The 23,596-nt window shown below is 33.3% G+C and overlaps 2 protein-coding genes across 6 annotated transcripts; one reads left to right on the forward strand and one right to left on the reverse strand.

Annotated features, from left to right (window-relative positions):
- The first annotated feature begins 9 nt into the window (after positions 1-9).
- LOC116340530 (RB1-inducible coiled-coil protein 1) lies at positions 10-16,229 on the forward strand. Of its 4 annotated transcripts, none has more exons than XM_031767082.1 (12): positions 10-1,001; positions 6,057-6,259; positions 8,649-9,478; positions 9,577-10,053; positions 10,131-10,323; positions 10,884-11,070; positions 11,153-11,324; positions 11,391-12,271; positions 12,337-12,490; positions 12,581-12,953; positions 13,027-13,307; positions 14,930-16,229. In XM_031767082.1, the coding sequence occupies exons 1-12, from the start codon at positions 931-933 to the stop codon at positions 15,020-15,022; spliced, it is 3,915 nt and encodes a 1,304-aa protein (XP_031622942.1). In that variant the 5' UTR covers positions 10-930; the 3' UTR covers positions 15,023-16,229. The 4 variants fall into 4 exon arrangements, with proteins under 4 accessions (XP_031622942.1, XP_031622943.1, XP_031622940.1 ...); XM_031767083.1 differs by lacking the exon at positions 14,930-16,229 and adding an exon at positions 14,787-14,915; XM_031767080.1 differs by lacking the exon at positions 14,930-16,229 and adding an exon at positions 13,652-13,908.
- Positions 16,230-17,340: 1,111 nt separating this feature from the next.
- Positions 17,341-18,509, reverse strand: LOC116341193. 2 transcript variants are annotated; one of them, XM_031768115.1, is made up of 5 exons: positions 18,113-18,509; positions 17,981-18,027; positions 17,815-17,906; positions 17,661-17,734; positions 17,341-17,593 (listed from the first exon to the last, which is right to left on the reverse strand). In XM_031768115.1, exons 1-5 carry the CDS (start codon positions 18,246-18,248, stop codon positions 17,496-17,498), a joined length of 447 nt encoding a protein of 148 aa, XP_031623975.1. In that variant the 5' UTR covers positions 18,249-18,509; the 3' UTR covers positions 17,341-17,495. The 2 variants fall into 2 exon arrangements, with proteins under 2 accessions (XP_031623975.1, XP_031623976.1); XM_031768116.1 differs by having other exon boundaries at positions 17,815-17,903; positions 18,113-18,505.
- Positions 18,510-23,596: the final 5,087 nt, after the last annotated feature.

Below are 23,596 nucleotides of genomic sequence, written 5' to 3' on the forward strand. Positions count from 1 at the left end.
ATAATAAAAGTGAAGAAAAATTAAAAGAAAAACGCGGGCGGCAAAAAATAGAAAACAAATAAAAAAGAAAAAAAATCAATTTTAGTAGTAGATAAATATTTATACGTGTTCATGTTGAGTGCGGTAATTGTTCATTGAATAACAACGTGATAGATTGATAGAGTATTTGATTTTCTATAATTTCAATTTTTTTTTTTTGTACCACTGTATGTGTATTTTTGTGTGTAAGTTAGTCTCTGTTTCGAATTGAAATTGCTGTTAAACGAAGTGAAACAGAAAATCAAATTGCGAATTAAATGGACGTACAAAAATAGTTGAACAAAACGAAGAAAACTATTGAATTTAAAGCCGGCGTCGCAATAAACGAACGACGAGGACAAAATCTAAATATCACGAAAGAAGACGCTGCAAAGAAAGAAAGAGAAAAAAAAACACAAGAACAACACACAAAACGAAGAACGATATTACATTTATTGATGATTAATTTTGCCTGCTTAGGATTTTTAAATACGACGCACAACAATTGAACGAGCGACCGAGTTCAAATGATCGGATTAACAAACAGCGAGTCTATGTGAATGAAGTAAACAAACAAAACGCGCGCGCGCATTAGTAACAAAACTAACAACATCATTGTAAACGAGTAGTACACACGGCCCCGGCGGTGCAAATACTGATTCGGCAATAATAGATAAGATAACGCAAAAAACAACTGCAATCATTCGTGTTACCGAATGCACCAAAGCAATAAACGCTAAGATTTTTTTTTTGTTCATTGATTTGAATCTGTACTTGTGTACGAAAACAAAAGAAAATTCACATTTTTCGGCCATTGCCAACGTCAATCTCATCAACATTCATTTGAATTGACTACGGACCACGAACAACTGGAACAAGGCGGCACATTTGGTCTGAACACACGCTGTCAAAATGGTGTTATACATATTTCACGTGAACAGCGGCACAATGCTGACGTTCGACATGGAAATGGCACTACAAACGTAAGTTTCAATTATCAATAATTAAATTTACGATCCATTTATATATTTCTCAATTGAATTCAACTGGATTGTACGTCTAACGACACAAAACTGTGCAAATATGAACGAAGCAAAAATAGCATATATTCTAACTTAATATTAACGCAATTGAAATCCATTTTACAAACACTAAATTGTTCTTGACGATGAAAGAGAAAGAGAGGCAATTCTGTTTGATGTGTGCCTTACTGATATCAATTCTTACTCGCAACAATTTTTACGTCAAAAATCATAATAAAAAAAAAAAATGCGGTGGCGAACGAAGGCAGAAAGATCAACTAAAGTAGTAAAGAAGAGAAGAAAAAAAGGAATTATGGCTACATTAAATACACAAGTAATTTGTAGTATAGTCATTCAAGTTGGAATGATAAAAATAGTCGCGCAAAAAGCTACACACAAACACGAAATGCAGTGGTTCGTTCGTATATTCCGACATTGCAATTACGTTCAAGTGAACTTACATGCTTTTTAAATTCAAACAAACATGCTTTTTGTTTACAGCTTTAGAATATCGGCGAAATAAAACAAAAATACAAGCAATAAAGACAACTTCGACATCAATGGCAGCAACAAAGTAAAGTGAAAAATAACAGACATAAATCGATAGAAAACAATTTGAAAATGCTACTAACAATTTGATTGCGAATTGAATTGGTGATGAAGAAAAATGGTTGTTTTTCAATTTCCAGTGGCGAAGTGACAATCGATAAGTATCCCTTCGATGTCATATACTATTCAATATAATCCCTATAGCTCATTATCCATTCGGCCGTTGTTGCCACACATTGATTTTCTTGTCATGTAATTTGAACCCAATTCAAATGACTTTATCTTTTTTTTTCCATTCGCTGTGACTGCCATTTACAGAGTCGGATTGTCTACGGTTGTATTAAAACTTTGCACAGTGCATATACTAAATTCGCTTAACGCATACTATATTTGCAATTGTACAACTTTAATATATTCAACATTTTCATGGGGTTTTCCAAATGTACCACCAATTATCGACGTCATTCTCAACTGGCACTATAATCTTATTAATCATTTTATATTCACGTTATACGACATCGACACAGAAAAAAAAAGTTCAGTCGAGACCGAACAAACACAGCAAATAGAATTGAACATAAGAAAATACAGAGAGACAAAAAAGACAGCAATTTTACATTTACATGATACCGTTAACGCTTAATAACAGTCGTTGTATTGAACTTTGACTCATTTCATTGGAATTGATGCAAAACCAAATTGTATTTGACGTTGTTTCTTCGATAAAAATAGAAATTTCGTTCTATGGACGAGGACGAAAGGAGAAAGTATTTGTCTGGCCGAGACAGTGGCGTCATTTTGGGGCTCATTCAGTTTGAAAGAATTAAAGTGACGGTAACGATATACAATTATGGACATTTACATTGCTTATGAAATTTCCATGAAGTGGCTTTGTTATTTTTGCATTCGAATGTGACATTTTTATTTGTTTTGATCGTTTCGTTTCGTCTACAGCCGATGGTTGTTTATTTTTTTGTCTTGAAAGTTTCGACAGGGTTGAAAGCTGAAAGTCACACATTAAGTATTCACTTACACACTGAACGTCAATATATCATGCCGCACACATTAAAACAGTCTTTTTTTTCGCAAAATCAGATACCGTTTTCATTTCGATGCGTAATGTTTCAACGATTTCTCGATACTCACACAACTGTAACGTTGTTGTTGTTATTCGTTCCGTGTATGTGAAGGCATTCAACTCAGCCCATTCTTTTCTATATAAAAATGCGTATTTTATTTTTCAGTCTATTCGAATTGTCTGCTATTCGAAGTACAAAACACGCGAGAGAAAAACGAATTAAATTGTTTTATTCGTTTGACATAGTTTTTCGTTATTGCGTCTTTTGCACGGTTTCGTGTGCGCCTGCAAATATTATTAAATAAATGACGGTGCAATTGATTATTATTTTGTACCCCCCATTGCTATTACATATTGTGATCCACCACCACCACCACCATCCCATATTTTACTCCGCCAATGTTTATTAATGAACACGACGGAGAAATAAACATCGTGTAAAAGACTAAACAAAAACAAATTGCGCGACAAACACACGAGCAATGCTTTGACTGCGCATCATGCTCCCTTCGAAGTAACTCTGCTGTAGCATTTCTTTCAGTATAACAACGATGTGTGCACCCGTGTAAAATGTCTTTACATCTTTGTCTGGCTGGGTGCATATGCCCCATCTATCTGTTCAATGGCTTTCCAAACGCTTCAAAACCATGGCCAAAATAAATGAAGCGAAAATGAAAAAAATAATATATATCGTATTCAACCTGATGTATTTACTATTTACATGAGAGTGTATATGTCTAAGGTCGTTCAACTGGCTTCACAACAACAACAGACGCTTTTCAATACACTTTAAATCAACACCGAACACCACACACTTTCCTAACGTTCACTTCGTCATTCACAACATGTATACAGTATATAGTTCGAATGTCATTGTGGTTCCCATTCATGAGAGAAGTGGAGAAATGAAAGTGCAACATGGAAACCTTTTGTGGATACAGTACAACACAAATGCATCGAGCTATATGCACTTTTTCCAATATTTGCTTTGAGCTTTTCATGCTGTTAAAACAAACCGAAATCAATTTTCTTCACAGAGAGCGAGTGAGCGAACGAACATAAGAGAGAGAGAGAGAGAGAGAGAGAGAGAGAGAGAGAGAGAAGGAAATTCACAGAAAATAGAAATGAATGAAGAGTCGCACTGTTTATTTTTCGTTATTTTCAGAAAAATTCACATTTCTTGTTGCTAACGATTCACTTCGAACGCAGTTCAATAGACTTCGTATTTGACACTTGCCCATTACAAACTCGTACCAATTCCCGAAACGAAATATTTCACGCTTTGTTCCACCAAATAAAGACGGTTATTACATACTCTCCTTAACAAGAGTGTGTGTATGTATAAATAGCTTTATTTCGATGCCTGGTAGTCAAGAGTCGATTGAGTGTTATGAAAAGTCATCGAAATAAACACCGTGAATAATAATGTGGCAATTACACAAAATGAAATAAACCGCATGTTTTGAAATGAAAAAGAAATAAAAAATGTCTATATAAAACTAAATGCGTTGTTACTTCAGCCATTTGTAAATGATCCAATGCTATTTATTTGACGGAGCGTATCATCAGACGAATGGCAAATTGTCGATACATAAAAAACGACGTCATCGTCTTAAAATTCATTCGTTCTCTATATAAAGGAACAAAGAGATCGCTTGAAATGGCGGACGAGACAAACAAAAAATTGTGTTGAATAAATTTGTTGCAGTTTATTATAGTGTAATGATCAAATCAAGCCGACAGAATAATGAAATCAAGTGGCATTGACTGTGCGACCACACCAGTGAAATTGGAGAAATTAATGGACATCTAAAATTTTATGTCATTTCACTTTGGCCATAGGAAGACCATATAAAACGGTCAATTAACTAAATTCACACCATATGATTGTGCACACTAGAAATCGAGAACGCAAAAAAAACAACGGCGAAAAAAAACTATATATACCAGGAAATGGTATTGGCAAAGCATATGTGTACGGCATGTGCAATTTATTCTATTAGCATACATTCGCTTCAACATTCAGCTGAGACAGATGCAACAAAAATAAAATAACAACTATAAAAGTTATTATACCGTTGAATGTGTGTGCATTCTCTCATTCACTTGCAACATAATAGAACACATAACGCTCGCACCACTGCCAGCCATAACTTAAAATTTATTGTTTTATTTACATGACAACCTCTTCTAGTTTTTCTTACCTAAATGCTTTTGTTCCAAATCGGAAGCTGAGAACGGCAAAGAAATTAAAAACCAAGTCAAAACATAGCCAACGTAATCGTGAGCTTGTGTATGTATGTGGCCATGTACACCAGAACAACGAAAAAAAAGAGTCGAAGGTTTTTGCTATTTTGTGTTCTTATTAATGAGTGTGTTGTTGTTATAGTTTCGTTATTATGCGGCGAGAGTAAAATCTAAACAAAGCAAAGTAATTTGGTGCTGCGCACATTAAAACTAACACACTTAAATGGTAACGATGTGCCGTATTATTTCTAATTCTCGATGTTTGACATTGATTTCCATGTGAATTCGAATATTTTTTTGTTCAGGCCGACTAAAGCAAGTCAGTCATTTGTATATATGGGTGGGTTACTTGTTAAAAAGGTTTATAGTTTTATCACAAACAATCATATTGAGAGCGAAACTGAAATTGAAACTTAGCAAAAACGAATGAACAATAGCAGAATACTAATTAAAGCGAGAGAGAGAGAAAGAGAGGAAAAAAAGAAACTGTGCTTACAAACTTGGTGTTGCGACTTCATTTACGGTAAAATGTGTCAATTTGTCGGATACTTTTTATTTCTATTTTTTTGTGTGTGTGTGCGCGCATTTGACGCTATACAAATTATTGCTGCTGCTTCACTTGGAACACACGCAACTCACTCAAACGGAAATTATGCTTAACAAACAATAACAACAGCTATCAATCTAATAATTTATTTGTGCAATGTGTATGTCGCGCACACGATATTTGTTTCATATTTATTTTCAAAGTATGAACAATTTATATCCATGTTCTCTTCGTTGGTATCATCACCATTTCTGTAATTGGTGCTGCTGCTGATTGTGTAGAAAGTCAATAAGCGTAAATGATTACATTTTGTGAAAATGCAATTTGTATAAACGATTCAGCAATGTGAGGCAAATCGAATAAACTTCGATCAATTTGTTTCATGAATAATTTTCATTTCATTTATTGAGAAATGCAAGCGATTACGTGTATTTGCGTGAATTCACATGAATTTACACATTCTAATCTTGAGATAGAAATCAATGCGCATTCGTTAGATGAAAAATAACCATCAAGCAATTTTAATTATAAATTTTTCCATTGATAACTTGAGCACTTTTTAACTTTAATATTTTCAATGTATTTTTGTTTACAGGGTTCAAAATCTTAAAGAGACAATCGACCGATTGTATTCAATACCATCTACAAAACAAGTCCTAATGATTAGCGGCGGTGAGGTATTAAATCCAATGTCGCGTGTATGCAGCTATCCATCTGGTACCGATGAAAATCCTATTTATATGTTTTGCACATATTTCGATAGTTCAAAATTAACGCAGCCATGGCCAAGCGAGTGTCGTAAGTAACCTGTTTGTCATTTCAATTAATAAGCTATTTTGTTGTTGTTGTTTCGTTGTTGTTCTATTCTATCGCTCATAACTTTATATCATCCATATTTTCTTTGTTGTATATGCGGTCGATAGGGAGTAGCGTGCATAAAATCACATACACCAACTTAATCGATTTTATTTTAAAATAAATCCCCAATTGAGATCAGCTTAATGTCAAGTGGGTTTGTTCTGGCGTTTTTTTCGCTTTGTACTACAGATTATGTCGTGTCGTTGTTTCAGATTTAGATAATTCAATTTATATTTCATTGTTAATGAGACCCAATTAGTATGTCATATATATAAAAAAAGTCACAAATGAGTTTATGAAGAATTTCATTTATTCCATTTCCGATATACGTTCTTTGTCATAAATAAGTTTTTTTTAAATTGAGATGACCATCTTTTTTTAAAATTGAGATGACAACGTTTTTTAGGTGATCATCATGTGCATTTTATTCTTTGACCTAAAAATAATTTCAATGGACAATCAGATAAATAGAATTCGTTGGTCATTCAAAAGTTTCATGAACTTTTCCAATGATGCTATATCATTATTTACTCACTTTCTACAATCGGTTGAGATAGCGAGAGAAAAAAAACATATATAAATATATATAGTTGAGCGTTGCACACAATGTATTTGCATTGCAAAATAATAATAATCATTGTCTAGGGGGTAGACACGAATTATAAAACTTTGAATCATGTGAATCACAGTGAATCAAATGAATCATTCAAATGTCAAATAAGCATCACTTTTGGTTTTACTAACAAGATCGTTCAACAAATTCTAAATATTATTTTTTCATCTATTTCGTGTTTTTCTAGTAAATTCCAAATAAAATCAACCATAATGAGATAATACATTTAAAAAAACGTCAAGAAATCATTTTTTCGAAGACAAATACTTTTAATTGTTCAATAAATATTTCTTGTATGACACATAAATGACATTTCAAATGTCATCTAAACAATGTGAATCTTTTGAATCACAGTGAATCAAATGAATCATGTCTACCCCCTAGATCATTGTAATGCTCTTTCAAGATCATGCCGAATGTAAATTAACCGATATGCAGGCTCGCGCATTCGCGATATCGTAAAGCAAATAAAAACAAAAATAGCGCACGTTGACAATACAAAACGCTCAAAATACACAGACATAATATAAACACAATGCGTATTATTGCCTGGAACAGGAGATAATTCACGGAATCGAATCACAGAAGCATTACCATAAATGCCATATCATTGTCTATATTTCATTCTAAGCGTATTATATTTTGTTGCATGTAGACAGACAGTTAATGCCATCAAATCTCGTTCGCTGTTGTCCTACTTATTTTTTTTTGTTTTTTTGATTGCCCATCCATATTTTATAAAAGTGTTTATAAAATTGAAAAAACAAAAAAATATCATCATAGCGCCAAACAGATGTGTTCAACATTGGAAACAAAAAAGTAAGAAAGAGATGTTATTCATTTCGATTGTTTACGAATGGACAAAAAGGTTGACAATTCATTTTTTATGGATTTTTTTTTTTATTTCGTTCGACCAAAAATAATAATCATTGTGTACATATGTAGAATGTTTTGGTAGATAATGATATTATATAAAATTTATACGTATATGGCAAGACTGTAAGGTTATAAATGCTTATGTTTATACCTTTGATATCGATGAAGAAATTTCAAGTGTATTGACAGATAAAAACAGAAGTCGGTAAACAACATTTATATTCTAATCGATATTTACATTGTAAATGCATGGATGAAAAATAAACACATATTGCCAATGGCATGATAAATCGGTGACAATTGACCGGTATATTCTAATGAAAAGAAACAACAGCTCATATATTATGTCTCTGAGTGCAGAACATCGAGTTGATACATGATTCAAATGTAATTTGATAAATAATAAGCATAGACTAGTTTAAAACGAGACACACTTGTTTCATCACAATCTTGGTCTCTTTTATATCGCACCGATAGATATATAGTCGGATAGTGCATTGCATTTTTTTCTTCTTCTTCTTCTTCTCTGTTTTTCGCAATCGGACAAATAGATTCCCATATTACGATAAAACTTTTTATTCGACTTATTGGCTGCAATTTTTCACGCCAATTTATGCATCTAATGACTGTGCTCATAACCCTACTTATAAAATAACACAAATATACATATAAATCGATTAATTGACCAATTAAAATACATAGTGCACTAGAAAAAATGTTGAATTTAATTAGCACTCACACTAATTTAAGCACATTGTTTTTGTTTTTAATTTCAACGTTTTCTTCCCTTTGGCATTTTCTCTCATTCTTTGTTCCTTTTTTTTTATTCATATTTTTCAGGCATTAAATACGAAGACGAGGTGAGCAAATGTTTAAAGATGCCAGCTGAATATAATACCGTTGTGATTCGAGCGAAATTAGCTCAAAAAATGTACGATAGTGCCACCAAAGAGATAAAAGAATGCGAAAGACATGTGTTTGATCAGCATTTACAACAACAAGGTTGGGCCGCTGTTATGGCAAATCTAGAAGATCTAACAAATGAATTCAAACAACGTAGTCAAATGATATTAAATACAATCAACGACTATCTGGAAAAGCGGCCAAAATATTTGGATTTATTAAATTCATTTCCGGCGGATCTAGTTGAATTGTCAACGGTGCCCATTTTAAGTGAATTGTTGCCGTGTGCACAACACGATTTTCATGGATTCGATGAGATTTTCCATGATACCGTCTCGTATACGGGATCAACGAGTGCCGATAGTGGAACAAGTGTCGGTGGCAGCAGTAGCAATAGTCGAAATCGTGAATCACTTAGCGGATGTGACAGTGGAGGTGTTGGCGATTCATCTAGTCAAACACAAGGACAAATAGATACAGTTATTTCAACTGATAAAACATCAGCAGCAGCAGCAGCAGCAGCAACAACAACAACAACAATACAAGACAAAACATCCGTAGATTCACACAATAACGAAGCGCCGAAAAGCCGAACACTTACACTTTTACAATGGATTTCATCGAAAGAAAATCACAAAGCATTAGACGAAATGGCCAAACATTGTGGAAAGGTTCTAACGAAATTCGATGAAAATTCCATTCAAAAAGTTAAAGAAGGCATCAAACGAACCATAGATATTGCCGAACAGGTAATTATTGATAGTTTGGTCAGTGGACTTTTTTTATTATTTTTCTTTTTAATTTTTTTATCGACAAACTTCTCGATTGAAATGAAATTTAATGGATATTTTGTATGTGGTTACAGGAAAGTGTACGTGAAGTTGGTGGCTTAACAAAACGACTGGAATTACTCGATACGACGATGTGTGAAGCTCGTAAATTGGTTCAGGATCAAAAGGAACTGTCAACGGCATTTCAACAGAATCAAACACGTGCCAATCATTTGGGCGACGCATCAATTCTACCCGATCTCTGCTTATCTCATTCCAATCAATTGAGCGTTATGCTTCTGAATCACAATAAACTTTTAGATTTTGAAAAGCGAATTTTTAAAGCGAAAGAAGAATTGGCCGAAAATTTGAACAAACGCTTGGATTATGTGGCCAAAATTGAGAATTCAATCAGTGATTTGGATTGCAATTTACTGTTACACCATGAAAATTTCAAACGATTGAAAAATCATATGATGATTATTGAACAAATTCATGAAGCACCAACCACCTATGTAACGGCTGTGACTGAAATTGTACGCCGCAAACTATTTTCAGATGCTATGCTTAAAGTAAGTTAATAAACTGGTTTGCTACGATTCGTAATTGGATTTGTAACGTTTTTCTTTTTTTTTTGAAAATTTTCTAGTGGGCTGCTGAGCTTTCATCAAATATGTTTGTCATTCATGATGAAGAACGTTCACGTCGAGAAGAATTTGAAAATACATTCGATCAACATTTTTTAAATGCATTATTTTTGGGTCTCGAAGATGAACCACCAACGTTTGCAACACAAGCACCAGCCATATTTGACAATCGGTTACCTAATTTGACCAAAGCAGGTTAGCATTTTTACCAGAGACTATTTTTGAGGAATAAATCAGAGACTATTCAATCCGATGCCGACCGATGCCGACCGATGCCGACCGACGCCGAGATTATTAAATCCGATACCGACCGTTTGCCGACCATCTTTTTTCGATGCTCGAAAATCGAACAAAATTTAATACAAAATGAGATAGAATTGAGAAAAAAATGACAATTGATAAAAAATCCATTCAATTTTTCAAAAAGTCGCGAACTCGGACAAAACTCGCATGGCGAAATCATTCCGACGCCGACCGTTTTCCGGGCATCTTGGGTTCGGTCGGAGTTGGCGGTCGGTAGGCGTCGGAGCTCGGTCGGAGTTGCGAACACTGTTTAAAACACAGATTTAACATCTGGGGAGCTTGAGAAATTGGGCCAAAAGATTAATATTATTATTTTAGATATTTTTTTAACTGTTAATATTTTGCTCAACAGTGCTTCTCCAGTTCCTCTGAAAAACAGTCCTCAATTCTTACAAACTTGTTTTTTTTATTTAATTGATCACACATTAATGACAAATATAATTTGTTTGCAGATTTACAATATCTGAAGGAAGCCATTCCAGATATAGCTTCAAAAATAGAATTGCCTGATTTGAAGTTTGCGTTAGACTTTTTTTCCACACGCTATGGTAGCAGCAAAGACTCGTTAATGGACAAAAAAAGTACCGACGATGTCAAATTGATAGCAAATAAATTGTTAGATATTCGCACCTTCAAAGAGTATGTTACAAGCTCAACAATAATGTGTCTTATGCCATAATTTTATATTTTTTTTTTTATTTATTTAATTTTCCTATTATAGTGGTTGTGAATCGGAAACGGATACCGAAGAATTTGAAAAAGTTGGCCAAAGTCCGATCGATCGACGAAAATTGGCTGATGGCAGAAGTGAAACTGTCTCAAAACCCGAATCAGTTGAAATGGCCACATCCACTAACCAAGTTGAAACAGTATCCATAGAAACATTGACAGAGGTTAGTTTTGACATTTTTAATTTCACATTTCGATTTTATTGGAATTTATTTAATCAATTTTTCTAGGATAATGCTGGAACAGCGCAGATTGAAATAGAACGTTTAAAAACACTTCTCGTTGCGATGGCACAAATATCACGTAACTCAATCGAATTACTACGAAAGCAACTGGTTGAGCTCCGTGATGGAGTAAACTGTGATAAGAACGATGTAGCTGTTGAGTTTAAAAAGATCGAAACGATGTGGTCAAATCTGAAAGAAGGAACTGAAACGAATGAACGTGAGATCATCAATCGTTTGACGGTAGATCATGAATTGGAATTAACTGACGTACGAAAACTATTGACAATGAAAACGGACGAAGTGGTCGATTTGAAGGCAGAGAATTCAAAACTTTTGGAAAAATTGGCAAACAGTGAATTGGAAACGGAAACATCAAAAACACGTAGTTCGAATGAAATTGATGCACTCAAGGCGCGCATTGCACAACTCGAAGATCGGGTTAAGGGTCACGAAACTGAAAAAACAAAGGCTGTGAATGAAATAAAAGATAGACTGATTCGTGAGCATAAAACCGAAATTGAGTCGTTGCGATGCCGTTATAAGCTGATGAAAAATGTCGATCGAACACCATCCGATACAAGTCTCGAACGTGTCGAACGTCCTGAGCTTCAAGCCTGCTCACCGACATCTAGTCAGAGCTTGTATCGTCGAATCTTAGATGAAAAAGAACGACAATTGGACGCAGCCAATTCACAGGTCGATGTGTTGAGCAAACAAAATGATGAACTTAAACGCACCATACAAAATTTAACCGAAGGTGAAACACTCGAGAGCGTCGATCAAATGAAAATTCAAATCGATACATTGCAAAAGGAAAAATACAAATTACGTCAGAAATTGCACTATGAACGATCGAAGAATATCGATTTGGTTCCAGCTGGAGCGTAAGTTAACAATTAAAATCACAATTTTCGGAACTTTGTTTTAAATTTATTTATTTTTTGTACAGATCAACAAGCGATCCAGCATCATCAACTCTAACGAAATCATTATATCGTGCTCGTTTATGCACAAAGCATTGCATCTCAGTTAGCTTATGTGAAGTCGGTGTAAATGTGCTTATCATATTTAACGAACAACTGTCTCGATTTGTCATTGTACAAGTGAGTTTTCAATCCTTCGATTTTATTCAATTTTCTGAGTTTTAGTAAATGAACAAAAATACTAATGTATGTAATTTTTTTTCTATTTAGGATTCACCAATCATTCATTTCTTAGAGGAAGATAGTCATACATTCTTCAATCTTCCTGTGCCAACACGAAACGAGGAAAAGTTTGAAAATGTTCAAAAAGCACCATACTATATTGGTGTGGTCACTGAAAAACAATTCTGTTTGGTTAAACGCGAAGGAACGCGCTATCGTGTACCAATCGGCACTCGATTCTATCGAATAAAGGTGCGACCATTGCCACCAAATAGTCGTACCAGTTCCATATCGGAGAATGAACAAGGCACACAAAGTGCTCGTAAAAGTTCCGTATCCGAATCGATCGCACCAAGTTCATCACAAGACACAGTAGCTGCAGCTGCCGCCGCATTGAGCACATCGAAAATTACCACTGATTGTGAGAAAATTACTTGTTATTTTATTGAATAATTATTTATTGAATCGTAACTAAAAACTATTTTTTCTTCTAGTCTGTCGCCCAAATCCACCGGTAGTTCGTTCGTTGAGTGCTCAGTTCACCGATTCGTTTGCACAAACTGAATCGACCGATGTTGCTATCACCGAAACAACGGAAATTCCAAAAATTGTAGAAAAGGATATGGTGGACTCAGGTGTGGTGGACAAAGGTGAACGGATCAGCCCAAGTGGTTCTGTGTCAACATCATTTGTTGGACGTTTACGTTATGCAAGCGTTGGAGAAGATGAAGCAATCATCGTTGACAACGTTGACAATGTACCATCATCACAAGAGGTATGCGTCTAATGTCATCGGTGTTTGTTTCTTGTTTTGATCTGCAATGTTGAAAAACATACTCACAAAAATTCAAAAAAAAAGTGCTTAACTGTGTTGTTTGTCACATCTCCCCATTCCTTTTACACCACCCCCCACTGTTGGCTTATTCTACTTCCTGCAAATGTGTTTTTTCTCCAAATTTACTTGCTGATTGTTCATACACATACAAAATGATCATTTTATGCATAACACTCTAAACAAAATCACTACTTACTTATTCTAATTGAAAATCGAAACAAAACCGAACCAAATAAACAAACAAAAATCAATAAAAATCCACATCCATATGTATAAATTTGTAGGAAACGGCCACAAACTTGATTGAAATAACTGATGAATTTGGCACGGATGGTGATCAAGATGAATCCGATGAGTATCGTTCGCTTGACGCAAGAAGCGATGATGTCGAACCGATTAGTTAGTTAAAAATTTTCGTCACCATCGCATCATATTTATCGACGTCCTGGTTTTTACGCGAATGAGACATGTTATACATATTATTGCATTAAAAATCAACCACATCCGATGACATTTACAAAACTCTGGACTGAATCAAAAATAATCGAGTAAATGTTAATATAAAAAGTGAGTTGCACCGAAGAAAAACAACCGGATTGTCAGAATGAATTTAATTGTAAAAGATTATTGAATCTAAATGGATTTCATTCCAAAATCGCATAGTATTTAAGGATTAATTAATTTAAACATAGCAAACAACAACAAACGTGATGAAAAAAAAAGAAAATCAAAAAAGATAAAATACTTTTATCAGTTGACATTAAGTTGAATCTTTAAAGATTGATCTTAAAAAGAAGATATTCGCAGTTGTATCAATTATTGGACCCAAAAAAAAGAAGAAAAGAAAAAAAATATTTGTATCTCCATTAGTTACAATCGCTTATATTTAACTTTTCAATATAACTAAATTTATATTTGTAATAATTTTTTTTAAATTTCTTCGCACAAACGAGTAAGAGAAAAATTCGCAGAATTATAGGCGATATGTCTCATTAGAATTGAACTCTTAAAATTTGGATTTTTTTGACAAACAAACAAATAAATTCAACTCAATAAAATGACAAAAAAAAATAAAAAAAAAACATACAACAGATTATTTCAATCAGTTAATTTTTTTTTTCTCTTTTTCTCGCTAAACATTCACTTTTCATTTCAGGATGCCTTGCTTTCTCTTTGAAATATAACACAGTAAACATTTCATAAAACACCGGCATGTTAATTCATTCATTTCAGACCTTTTGAGTATATGACAATTTGGGTTGCATGATTTTTCTCAACTTTCATATCATCAATTTTCGATCTGACCTTCTTAATCATTTGTGTTGTGCTTTGTCTTTGGTACACCCAATTGTTTTGTGTTTCTTTTTCATGGCTTTTTTCTACTTACATTTTTATGTGGTATTTTGTGGTTTCTTTTAGTTGCTAATAGGCGTATAAATATATACCCATAAACAAATAGTTCCAACTATATTTTGGTCCACCATTTGAACTTCGAAGAAAATGAAAAATAAAAAATAAAAAAACAAAGAGAAAAAAAAACGTTTGTGCTCTGCTTTTCACAGAATTGGATCGTCGAGGCAGGAAGCGGCGGCATTGGATTTTTTACATTAATCGAACCACTCATAACACCACTACAAAATTTATTGGAGAAATAAAGTATACACATGCTATAAGATCTGTAGCTGATTACATCAATGTGAGTGTCATCTTCAGCGCAACAATTGTTCGTCATAATTTTAGTGAGTTAAAAAATATGTGTTGTGTGTGTGCGCCACTTTTTATATCCTTCATATGTTTTGCGATATTTGGCTTTATGCAAACGAAATTACCCATTTTTAATCGAAAAAAAAAGTATCATAAAAATGTTGGGCGTCTTTGAAAAAAGAAAAAACGAAAATAAACCAAATCGTTACTGTTTGATATTTTTCACACACACTGTTAAAATTGTTCTCGCGTGATTTTTTTTTCTGTTAAAACTGTTGAAATATAGAGATTAGTATATGCACCAAGAAATAAAATTGAATGTTATTAGTTATTTTCTTTTTAAGTATTTTATCGTCGAAAAAAAGAATTGATAAAACAATATTTAAACTTCAATCTGAAAAATCTGCTTTTTTAACATAGATTTGGGTATGTGTAAATAAAATATCAATAGTAAACATAATTGGGCGTTTGTCAAAATAATGAGCAGATTTTATTTGAATTTTATTAAATTTGATGAATTGTATCATAAATTAAATATTATAATATCCATTGGGTCAATGGATACATTTTGATACGTAATCTCATTAATGCAGAAAATACTTGGTTTTTAGGATAAATCTTGTTCTTTTCTCAAAACTGTTCTTTTTTTCTCATTCGAAAAAAAGTGATTTTTGAATCAAATACGAATGAATACAGACCGCAAATGGTAAAAAAGCGCATTAGTTGATTGCATTAGCGTGATTAGTTGTTAAGTTTTTGCAGTTAAGTCGCTTATTATATTATTATTGAAAATAATAAGGAGAAAATGATAAGAAAAAATATGTTTTACTTAAGGTATGTTAAATTTAACGCAATCATTTTCATAAAAAAATACAAAAAAAAAATCATTTTCACATTTTCTTATCTTACAATATGTATGACAAATTTAAAATAAAAAATACGCCTAATAAAGAAGTTTGCCAAAAAAATCCCTACACAAAGCTTACATATTTTGCCACGCTTATTAATCAAAGGTGTTAGTTTCTGCGTTAGGGACTTTGGAAGCTGGAAATCTTCTTTCTTCTTGTATACAGACTAAGTCAAGCCCACAAATAATATGTAAAATCTCAAAGAGAGCAAATCTTGTAAAATAAATAAAATAAAAAATATTTAACGAAACGTTTTTTTTTTCTCATAACATTAGACTATTTATGGACATACACAGGGGCGTATCCATAATTTCATGACGGGGGGGTTTCAAAAAAGTCAACGTATAAAAAATAAACAATATAAAATAGTATAAATTGATCTAATTCAATTGATATAGTCTTACAATAACATTTTTCTATTTTTTGCTTTTAATACCGAGAAGAGTATTTGAAAAACGCAGTTAATGAATAAAAAAAATGAAATTAAAAGAAGCGACTACAAAAATACTTTAAAACTCGATGGCTTAAACGGCTGGATTCAATCACTACAGTGAATCTAATTTTTTTGATAGACAAAATAACATGCAAAGTAAGCAGAGAAACTCTCCACTAACATAGGATTCATATACGAATGGCGTGTGAGTGGAGTGTGTCATGCAAAATTTTGTCTACCAAAAATATTAGATTCACTGTACTTTAAGGAATTTCTTTTGCCTATTATAAATTCTCTAGAAGTTATACAAGAATCTTCGAATAGAGAATCATCTACAAAAGCATTCTTATATCTACTCTCAAATTTGGAAAATTTTATTGCTGCTATGATTCATGAAATTTTTTCATCCCCTTTCTGTATCTTAGCAAGCGAAGAATACTGACTTAGCAAGTGCATTTGCATATTCTTGGTTTCAGTAGAAAATATGTAATAAAAACAATTTTTTATTTGAAAGAACGTCTGAATGACTGATTGTAGCCAAAGCTAATTGGGTCTAAAAGAGTGTTATATACTTTCTATCTTTATTGAACTATTTGGCTGGAATGTTTGAAGAATTATATGGTAATAAGGGCTTTGAGAAGACTTTTTTGGTTTGTCAATTGAAGCGCAGTGTAGAAATGACTTTTCATTGGATTTATCTCTCATTCTATTGCTTTTTCTCTTTCATTCGAATGAATGACGATCGTCTCTACCTTTCATTGATACACAACTGATACGGATTTTTTTGTACTTCATTTTCCACTACTTTTCCAAATGCTTGTTCATATCTAAAAGACACTCTATAAATAATTGAAATGAAAGTAAATTATTTTGGCAGTTTTCAGAACTGTTCAATTTCTATCGTATGGAACTTTATTTTCAAACCAAATTTTTAATAACAAATTTCTCAGAAAATAATTTTATTCATTCAAAATATTTGAATTTATTTGTTAGGTTATTTTGAACAAAACATTTTGGTAATAATGTTTTAGTTAATAGTTTCTCTCGTAATAAATAGATCATTTATTTTGATAGATAGCCTTGCTATACCAATTCTTGACTTTCTCTTTGTGTTGCATCGCCGGTCTTTTTGTTTTCGCGGTAGTTCTTCAAAGCGATGAAAACATAAATCGAACAAAAAGCTAAAGGAAAATGACGAAAAACATAAGTTCAAAAACTTCATAGAGATAAATGAAGAGTTTAATTTACCAAACATAAAAATTGTCACCCAGAAATGTGTTAAATGCTCCAAGGATTTAGTTGAACCATGTCCAAATAACATTCTGCAGATCGAACAATAAAAATTGACAAATTATAAATAAATGCATTTAAATTGTTGATCGTCATATATTTAATCAATTACTGGTGTGCCTGGAATGATATGTAAAAACTCCAACACATCAACGGCATTGCCAACCATATCAATGACGTCACCAATAGTTCAGTTAAATTCTGCTTAAATCGAAACAAAATTGAAAAAAAAAAGTCGAAAATTGATATAGTAAAATGTTTGATTCAAATTCGCTTACCAATGAAATTCCGACCAGCCAAATGAGACATCCAATTAAATTGAAGACTAAACAAATGTACGAATAGTTCATGGAAAATTGTTGGAAACAATTAGATATCATTTTTTTGGCATAAACGAACATTTAACTCACCAAATGTTCCAGCGATAAAATCACCGGCAATTCCAACACCTTCGAAAATGAAAAGCAATATTGGATTCATGACAACGCCAAACCAACCAATAACTTTTGCGTCATAATTATCCATTTTGAGTTTGTGTGATACCATGTGCTATACTTACTATAATAATATTTGTTGTAAATGGCCTGTGGGTCAAAGCGTGGTATCGAGATGAATTACATAAAATAATTTATTTTGAAAATGCAGCTACTTTTTATTTTATTTGTTTGTTTTGGGAAACTCAAAAACGAAACGAAAAGACGATCAAAATAAAACACGTTTTTTAAGCGGAATACGACAATGGTATATGATCTCAATCGTTTCAAGCGGCTATTCACAAACTATAGTGATTTTCCAGAATCAAAACCACCATATTTATTTTTTGGATGACAAACGAAATGTCAAAGGCAGTGCCAACACCTGATAGATATATAATTTTGTATTGAACCACATAATCGCAATTGATTTATCGAAAAATAATGCCGACATCTTTATAGATGTGCCAAACTCGATATATTAATACATTTTGTATTAGAATAGATACCATTAACCATTAAGACATAATACGCATATTAACATGATTATTATCTATTAAGATCGAACATTTGCAATTTTGCACGGATTTTTACAAGTGTGAGTTGTGTGTAAATAGAATGTCGAATGTAAACCAGTATGAATCCAAGGGTGAGTGAGACAGCATGATTTACCAAGAACGATTTGGGTGACAGAGTTCTGATTACACCAGATGATGTAGACCACTTAGTTGTGTTCGAGAATTGAGAAAAAAAATATTGTATTTTTTTTTCTTTTTTTGTGTCCTATACCGAGTCTCCGAGAGTTTCATATAAGGTTATTACATTTCGACTGTCCAGTTCTTCTCATTCTATTATAAAAAAAGGTCTTTTTAAGAAGTCTTGTACAAATTGTGAAGAAAATGTTGTGTCGAAAATTATTCATTGCATAAGTGATCGCATTTATTTGTGCGCTGCAATATTTTTTGGATATAAAATGTTTGGTAGTAGAAGATCTCCTATTCGAGGTGAAATACTTATGTTTATTGTGTAAATATCTATTTCCAGTCGTTTCGGAAATAAAACCAAACGAAAATTAGTACATTCATCTGAATAATTATCATTTTGTATGTATCACAAAATGTTGCATTTAAAATTCGGTGCTGTCACTCTTATATATATTATAAGTCCATCTCTTTCCTTCGCCCACTGTGAACTTTAGACAGTTGTCGTTTTTTTCGCTCTCAATATTTTGAGTCATCGTAAACACAATTCTAATTTTATTTGTGAAGTTGTTAATGAAGCCTTAAAATTAATACCGTTCCGTCTGTCTATTGCCTGAATTTCCATTTGTTAAGCGCGAGAGTTGTTACATTGAAAGAGATGCACTCAAATATATGAATAGAATGTATTTTTTTACCGCGGTGTGTTTCGTTGCCTTGATGCATTCACTTTTAGAGTTTATAACAATACCAAAATGCGAGTGTTGCTCTCATTTCCAAATTCCCTGATAGATTTATTTCAGCCCAAAAAAAATGGAGACATTTTTACGATATGACTCTTTAAGTCGTGTGTCGTTTTGTTTTCGTTACGGCTTGTTTTTATTTCTTCAATCGAAAACTTACGAACAAAAAAAAATAGACGAAATTTATAAATAGACATAGAGAGAGAGTGCTCAGCCCATGTAATATATAGCGGCATGCGCATACCGCACATTAAATCATCAAATTTTGTAATATAAACGAACGTAGAGATAGAAACACACGGCTCAAAATGATTTAAGCAAAAGTGAACTGGCAAACACTTAAACGGTGCAATCTATTCATCGAGAATAGATAAAAACAACTTCTCTATTAATGAAACAACGATGCGACTACGTAGAGAGCATACTCGAAACAAGACAAGCAATGTCGTTGTCAGAAGAGATGTGTGTACACCGAAAGCACACCGAAAATAGGGAATACACGGAAAATGGTGCAGTTTTCATTCAATTGAAGCGAAACGATCATTGGAATTGTCAGTACGTGGAGAGTTGCTTAGACCGCCATACATTGAATATTGTGTTATAAATTTAGCCATTTAGAAAAAAAAAAACATTCGCCAAACTCACATTCAGGAATCAGTAGCACAAATCAGAGAAGTGGCAAGAGTATGTGCTGGGCTATGAGACGGAAAGCCGAGGAGATGAATTTTTTTTGTGTTTGCTCAGACCCACTGGTAGAAAAACAGATTAAAGTTCAATAGCCCTGAATGTATTTTAAATAGCATTAGCGGTAATGTAGGAAGAAAACAACAGTCACACATGCATTTTTGTTCGTTCTTTTCTCTCTTCTTTTACATTTGGCTTTAATGGAAATAACATTAGAACTGAGAAAAGCGCACAAAATTAGGATCATGTCGAACGATTGAATACAAAAAAACCATACATACACACATAATGTGAAAAACAACAAAAAAAATTGAAGAGGTTGAAATGAAACACACATGTAAGGAAAAAAACGAAAAAAAAACACAAAACGGAATTTCGTTATATCAAATCGCCAAACGAAAATAACGTGCACCGGCCAAAAAGGAAAATTGAAAAGAAAAGAGCACACTTTCGATGTGCTGAAACTATTAGAAGGGGTTAGAGCACGAATAACAGAGTGAGAGAGAGAGAGAGCGATAGCGAGAGAGAAATACTTTGGCGAATGTGTATGTAATGGTCGATATGCATGCATGGCAGGCATCGTTGATTGTTTTGAAAATGTTCTGTTTACGAATTCATTTGTTAATTGAGTGTATAAAATTAGAAATGGATGCCGTTGGTTTGACCAGATCAAAATGCATAAATACGTGATATGTTTGCAACAATTGATTATTATTATTATTCAGTCGCACCAGTGCCACTATGAAAAATGGCATTGGATTCGTCTTTGAGCCCGCATTTTAAGAATTGATTACGCAATGTTTAGAGGGAAAAAAGGCAGCAACATTTCAAATATAGATATAAGCTGCGCATAGCTTTCGACATGCCCACGACATGCAGGAAAAAATAGATCAAAAAAATTCTCAAATTTTAGATGTCAAAATGTTTTTGGTTGAGGAATTTCACCGATTTTTCTTTAGCCACGTTCATAAAAAAAACTTTCAGTTTTTTTCTCGATCCTTGTGATGCATTTCGACAATTTCTTTGCAAGCGTTTTTGAAATTTGTTGTCTAAATTTGGAAATGTCAACTGTAAATTTCGTATTTTTACATCCAAAGTATTTTCGTGTTCAGTCAATACAATTTTTAAACCGTTTAAAATAGCTGCAGCTAATAAAAATACCTGACGACCTCCTCCTCGAAAACAAAACAAAAAATAGTCGTAGTCGTCGTCATCTAAACGACGATGAGTGAAATGGGTGTTTTCGGTCCGTTCTTCGTATGGGATAACATGATGAAAAATATGAGAATCTAGAGTTAAGAGAAAGACAGAGACGAAATGTGAGTTGGTGTATTGCATATCCTGGTATGTTTTCTTAAGAATCAGAAGACAAAAAAATGACAACGACGTCGACGATGAAGACAAAATAACCAAATACACATTGTGAGCATAAAAAGGCCAAACGAGTGCATATGGAAATGGATGGAACACATGTTAGCCTTTGCTACTTTATGGTAAAATTTATGTGAACTGAAGAAAATGAAATAAAACGCACACACGCACTTCGAAAATTGAACCACATAGTTGTTGGTTTTGGCTGCCATCATCTCAACTAAACACGATATTTTTCATTTTTTTTTATTCCTTTCTCCGAGTTGCCAATGTACCGTGACTACTATCCAAATTCAAAGTTAAAAATCTATAAATGAACTACCGTTTCCAACATAATTACCGACCATAAATAAAACAATAAAATGAATACGTTGAAATGAAATGTTTGCGATTGCTGTTGAATGCTTATATTGCTTGCGTAACCTAAATATTCTTTAATGAAGCTATCCTCCGATTTCACTCCCCCCAACGCACTTTTCAATGATTCACGAAAGAACACATTTTATTTCCATTCCAAAGGCAACAACAAAAAATTAGGTAATACGATCACATGAGTAACAAATCAAATTGAAGGAAGTGTTAAAGCTGAAAGTGAATTTAGACATTGAAGATAATGAGAGAGAGAGAAAAAAACGGCCGATGTGAGGAGAAAAAAGTCATTTTGACGGCTTGAAACATTAGATCAATAATGTTGGATTTTGAACGAGAAATGTGTGAACAGCACATTCGAAATCGAATATTAAGCACATGATTCATTGAAATGAGTGAGTTTTTTTCACTCTTGTCATTCATGTGGCTGATGAATTTTACGTCAAATACATCTCACTTCGACGAGGGTATTTTTCAATAAATGGCATAAAATCCCCTGCTTCGCTTTAATTCAATACCAACGCGCTCACATTATTTTTTTCATACATCGCATCGTCCAAGATCTCTACAATCAAGATATCCATGATCAACTTTATCTGGCCAATGAATTTTCGCATAAATTTGTGAAATTTTTCCTCTGCCTTGTGGCCATTCTGCCTTGTGACCCATTCAAATCAGAGATTTTATAACACCCATTCGATTGAATCGCGCATAACATTCGTCATCTGAATCAAGTAATCGAATTGGCATGCGCTGATGGTCGTCGCATCAACCCGTCTACACATTTGATTCTCGCCCAAATATCGTTTATATAGCTACATATTTCTTCTCAATTTCTGAAAGAAATTTCTTTTTTTTTTCTATACTCAGCCTCCGTTTCGACACGAAGACACGATCATCATACCGAAAGCAGCGATGGGAATACACATATCCCCAACGAACACACATTGACACATGCAAATTCAGGAACACACCACAACGCAGACATTTCTCTATTTATATTTCTCGTTCGAATTAGGCATAATGTGTTTTTTTTTTCTCTTCTCTCGTCGACTGAAATACTCTCATCTGTTTTTGCCGCGACGCATTCGCGTTGGCTTTGCCGCTTTTTTCTCATTCTATCTCACTTTGTTACCTCCTTTGGGATGGTTTTTTGTCTACTTCTTTCTAACACATGCTCAGTTATGATCGCCGTTTGGGTTCATTTCTACACATAACTCTCAATGTTCTCACAAGCAAAATCGAAACGATCTTAAAGAAATTCAGTTCAGTCTTGTTCGTAGTGTCTTTGGTACAACACATAAAAGTTGAACATTTTTCTCACTCTCTCCGAAATAAACCATATTTTTATTTAAAAAAAAAACTTTTTTCACAATTGAATATATATATATATTTTTATAATTTCATTGCCGCTCATAGTTTTGTTAATAACTTGCCGAAACTCGAAAAAAGAAGGTGAAAATTCAAACGAAACTTGTGCAATTTTTACGAATATTTTTTCCATACATTTTCACGTTAGTTTGTGTCCGTGTTCCTTTTTTTCCATTGAATTGTTT

Source organism: Contarinia nasturtii, unplaced genomic scaffold, assembly GCF_009176525.2.
Source record: "Contarinia nasturtii isolate CC-2019 unplaced genomic scaffold, AAFC_CNas_1.1 Cnas_scaffold_695, whole genome shotgun sequence".
Lineage (NCBI taxonomy): Eukaryota > Metazoa > Arthropoda > Insecta > Diptera > Cecidomyiidae > Contarinia > Contarinia nasturtii.

Excerpts from the sequence above, each read along its gene's own strand:
- LOC116340530 (XM_031767080.1), top strand. The coding sequence starts at position 931 with ATGGTGTTATACATATTTCACGTGAACAGCGGCACAATGCTGACGTTC. Across the intron at positions 11,071-11,152 it reads GATATTCGCACCTTCAAAGA|TGGTTGTGAATCGGAAACGG; the intron begins GTATGTTACAAG and ends TTCCTATTATAG. Across the intron at positions 12,954-13,026 it reads ATCGAAAATTACCACTGATT|TCTGTCGCCCAAATCCACCG; the intron begins GTGAGAAAATTA and ends TTTTTCTTCTAG.
- LOC116341193 (XM_031768115.1), bottom strand. The coding sequence starts at position 18,248 with ATGGTATCACACAAACTCAAAATGGATAATTATGACGCAAAAGTTATT. Across the intron at positions 17,907-17,980 it reads GGCTGGTCGGAATTTCATTG|CAGAATTTAACTGAACTATT; the intron begins GTAAGCGAATTT and ends TTTCGATTTAAG. Across the intron at positions 17,594-17,660 it reads GGTGACAATTTTTATGTTTG|CTTTTTGTTCGATTTATGTT; the intron begins GTAAATTAAACT and ends ATTTTCCTTTAG.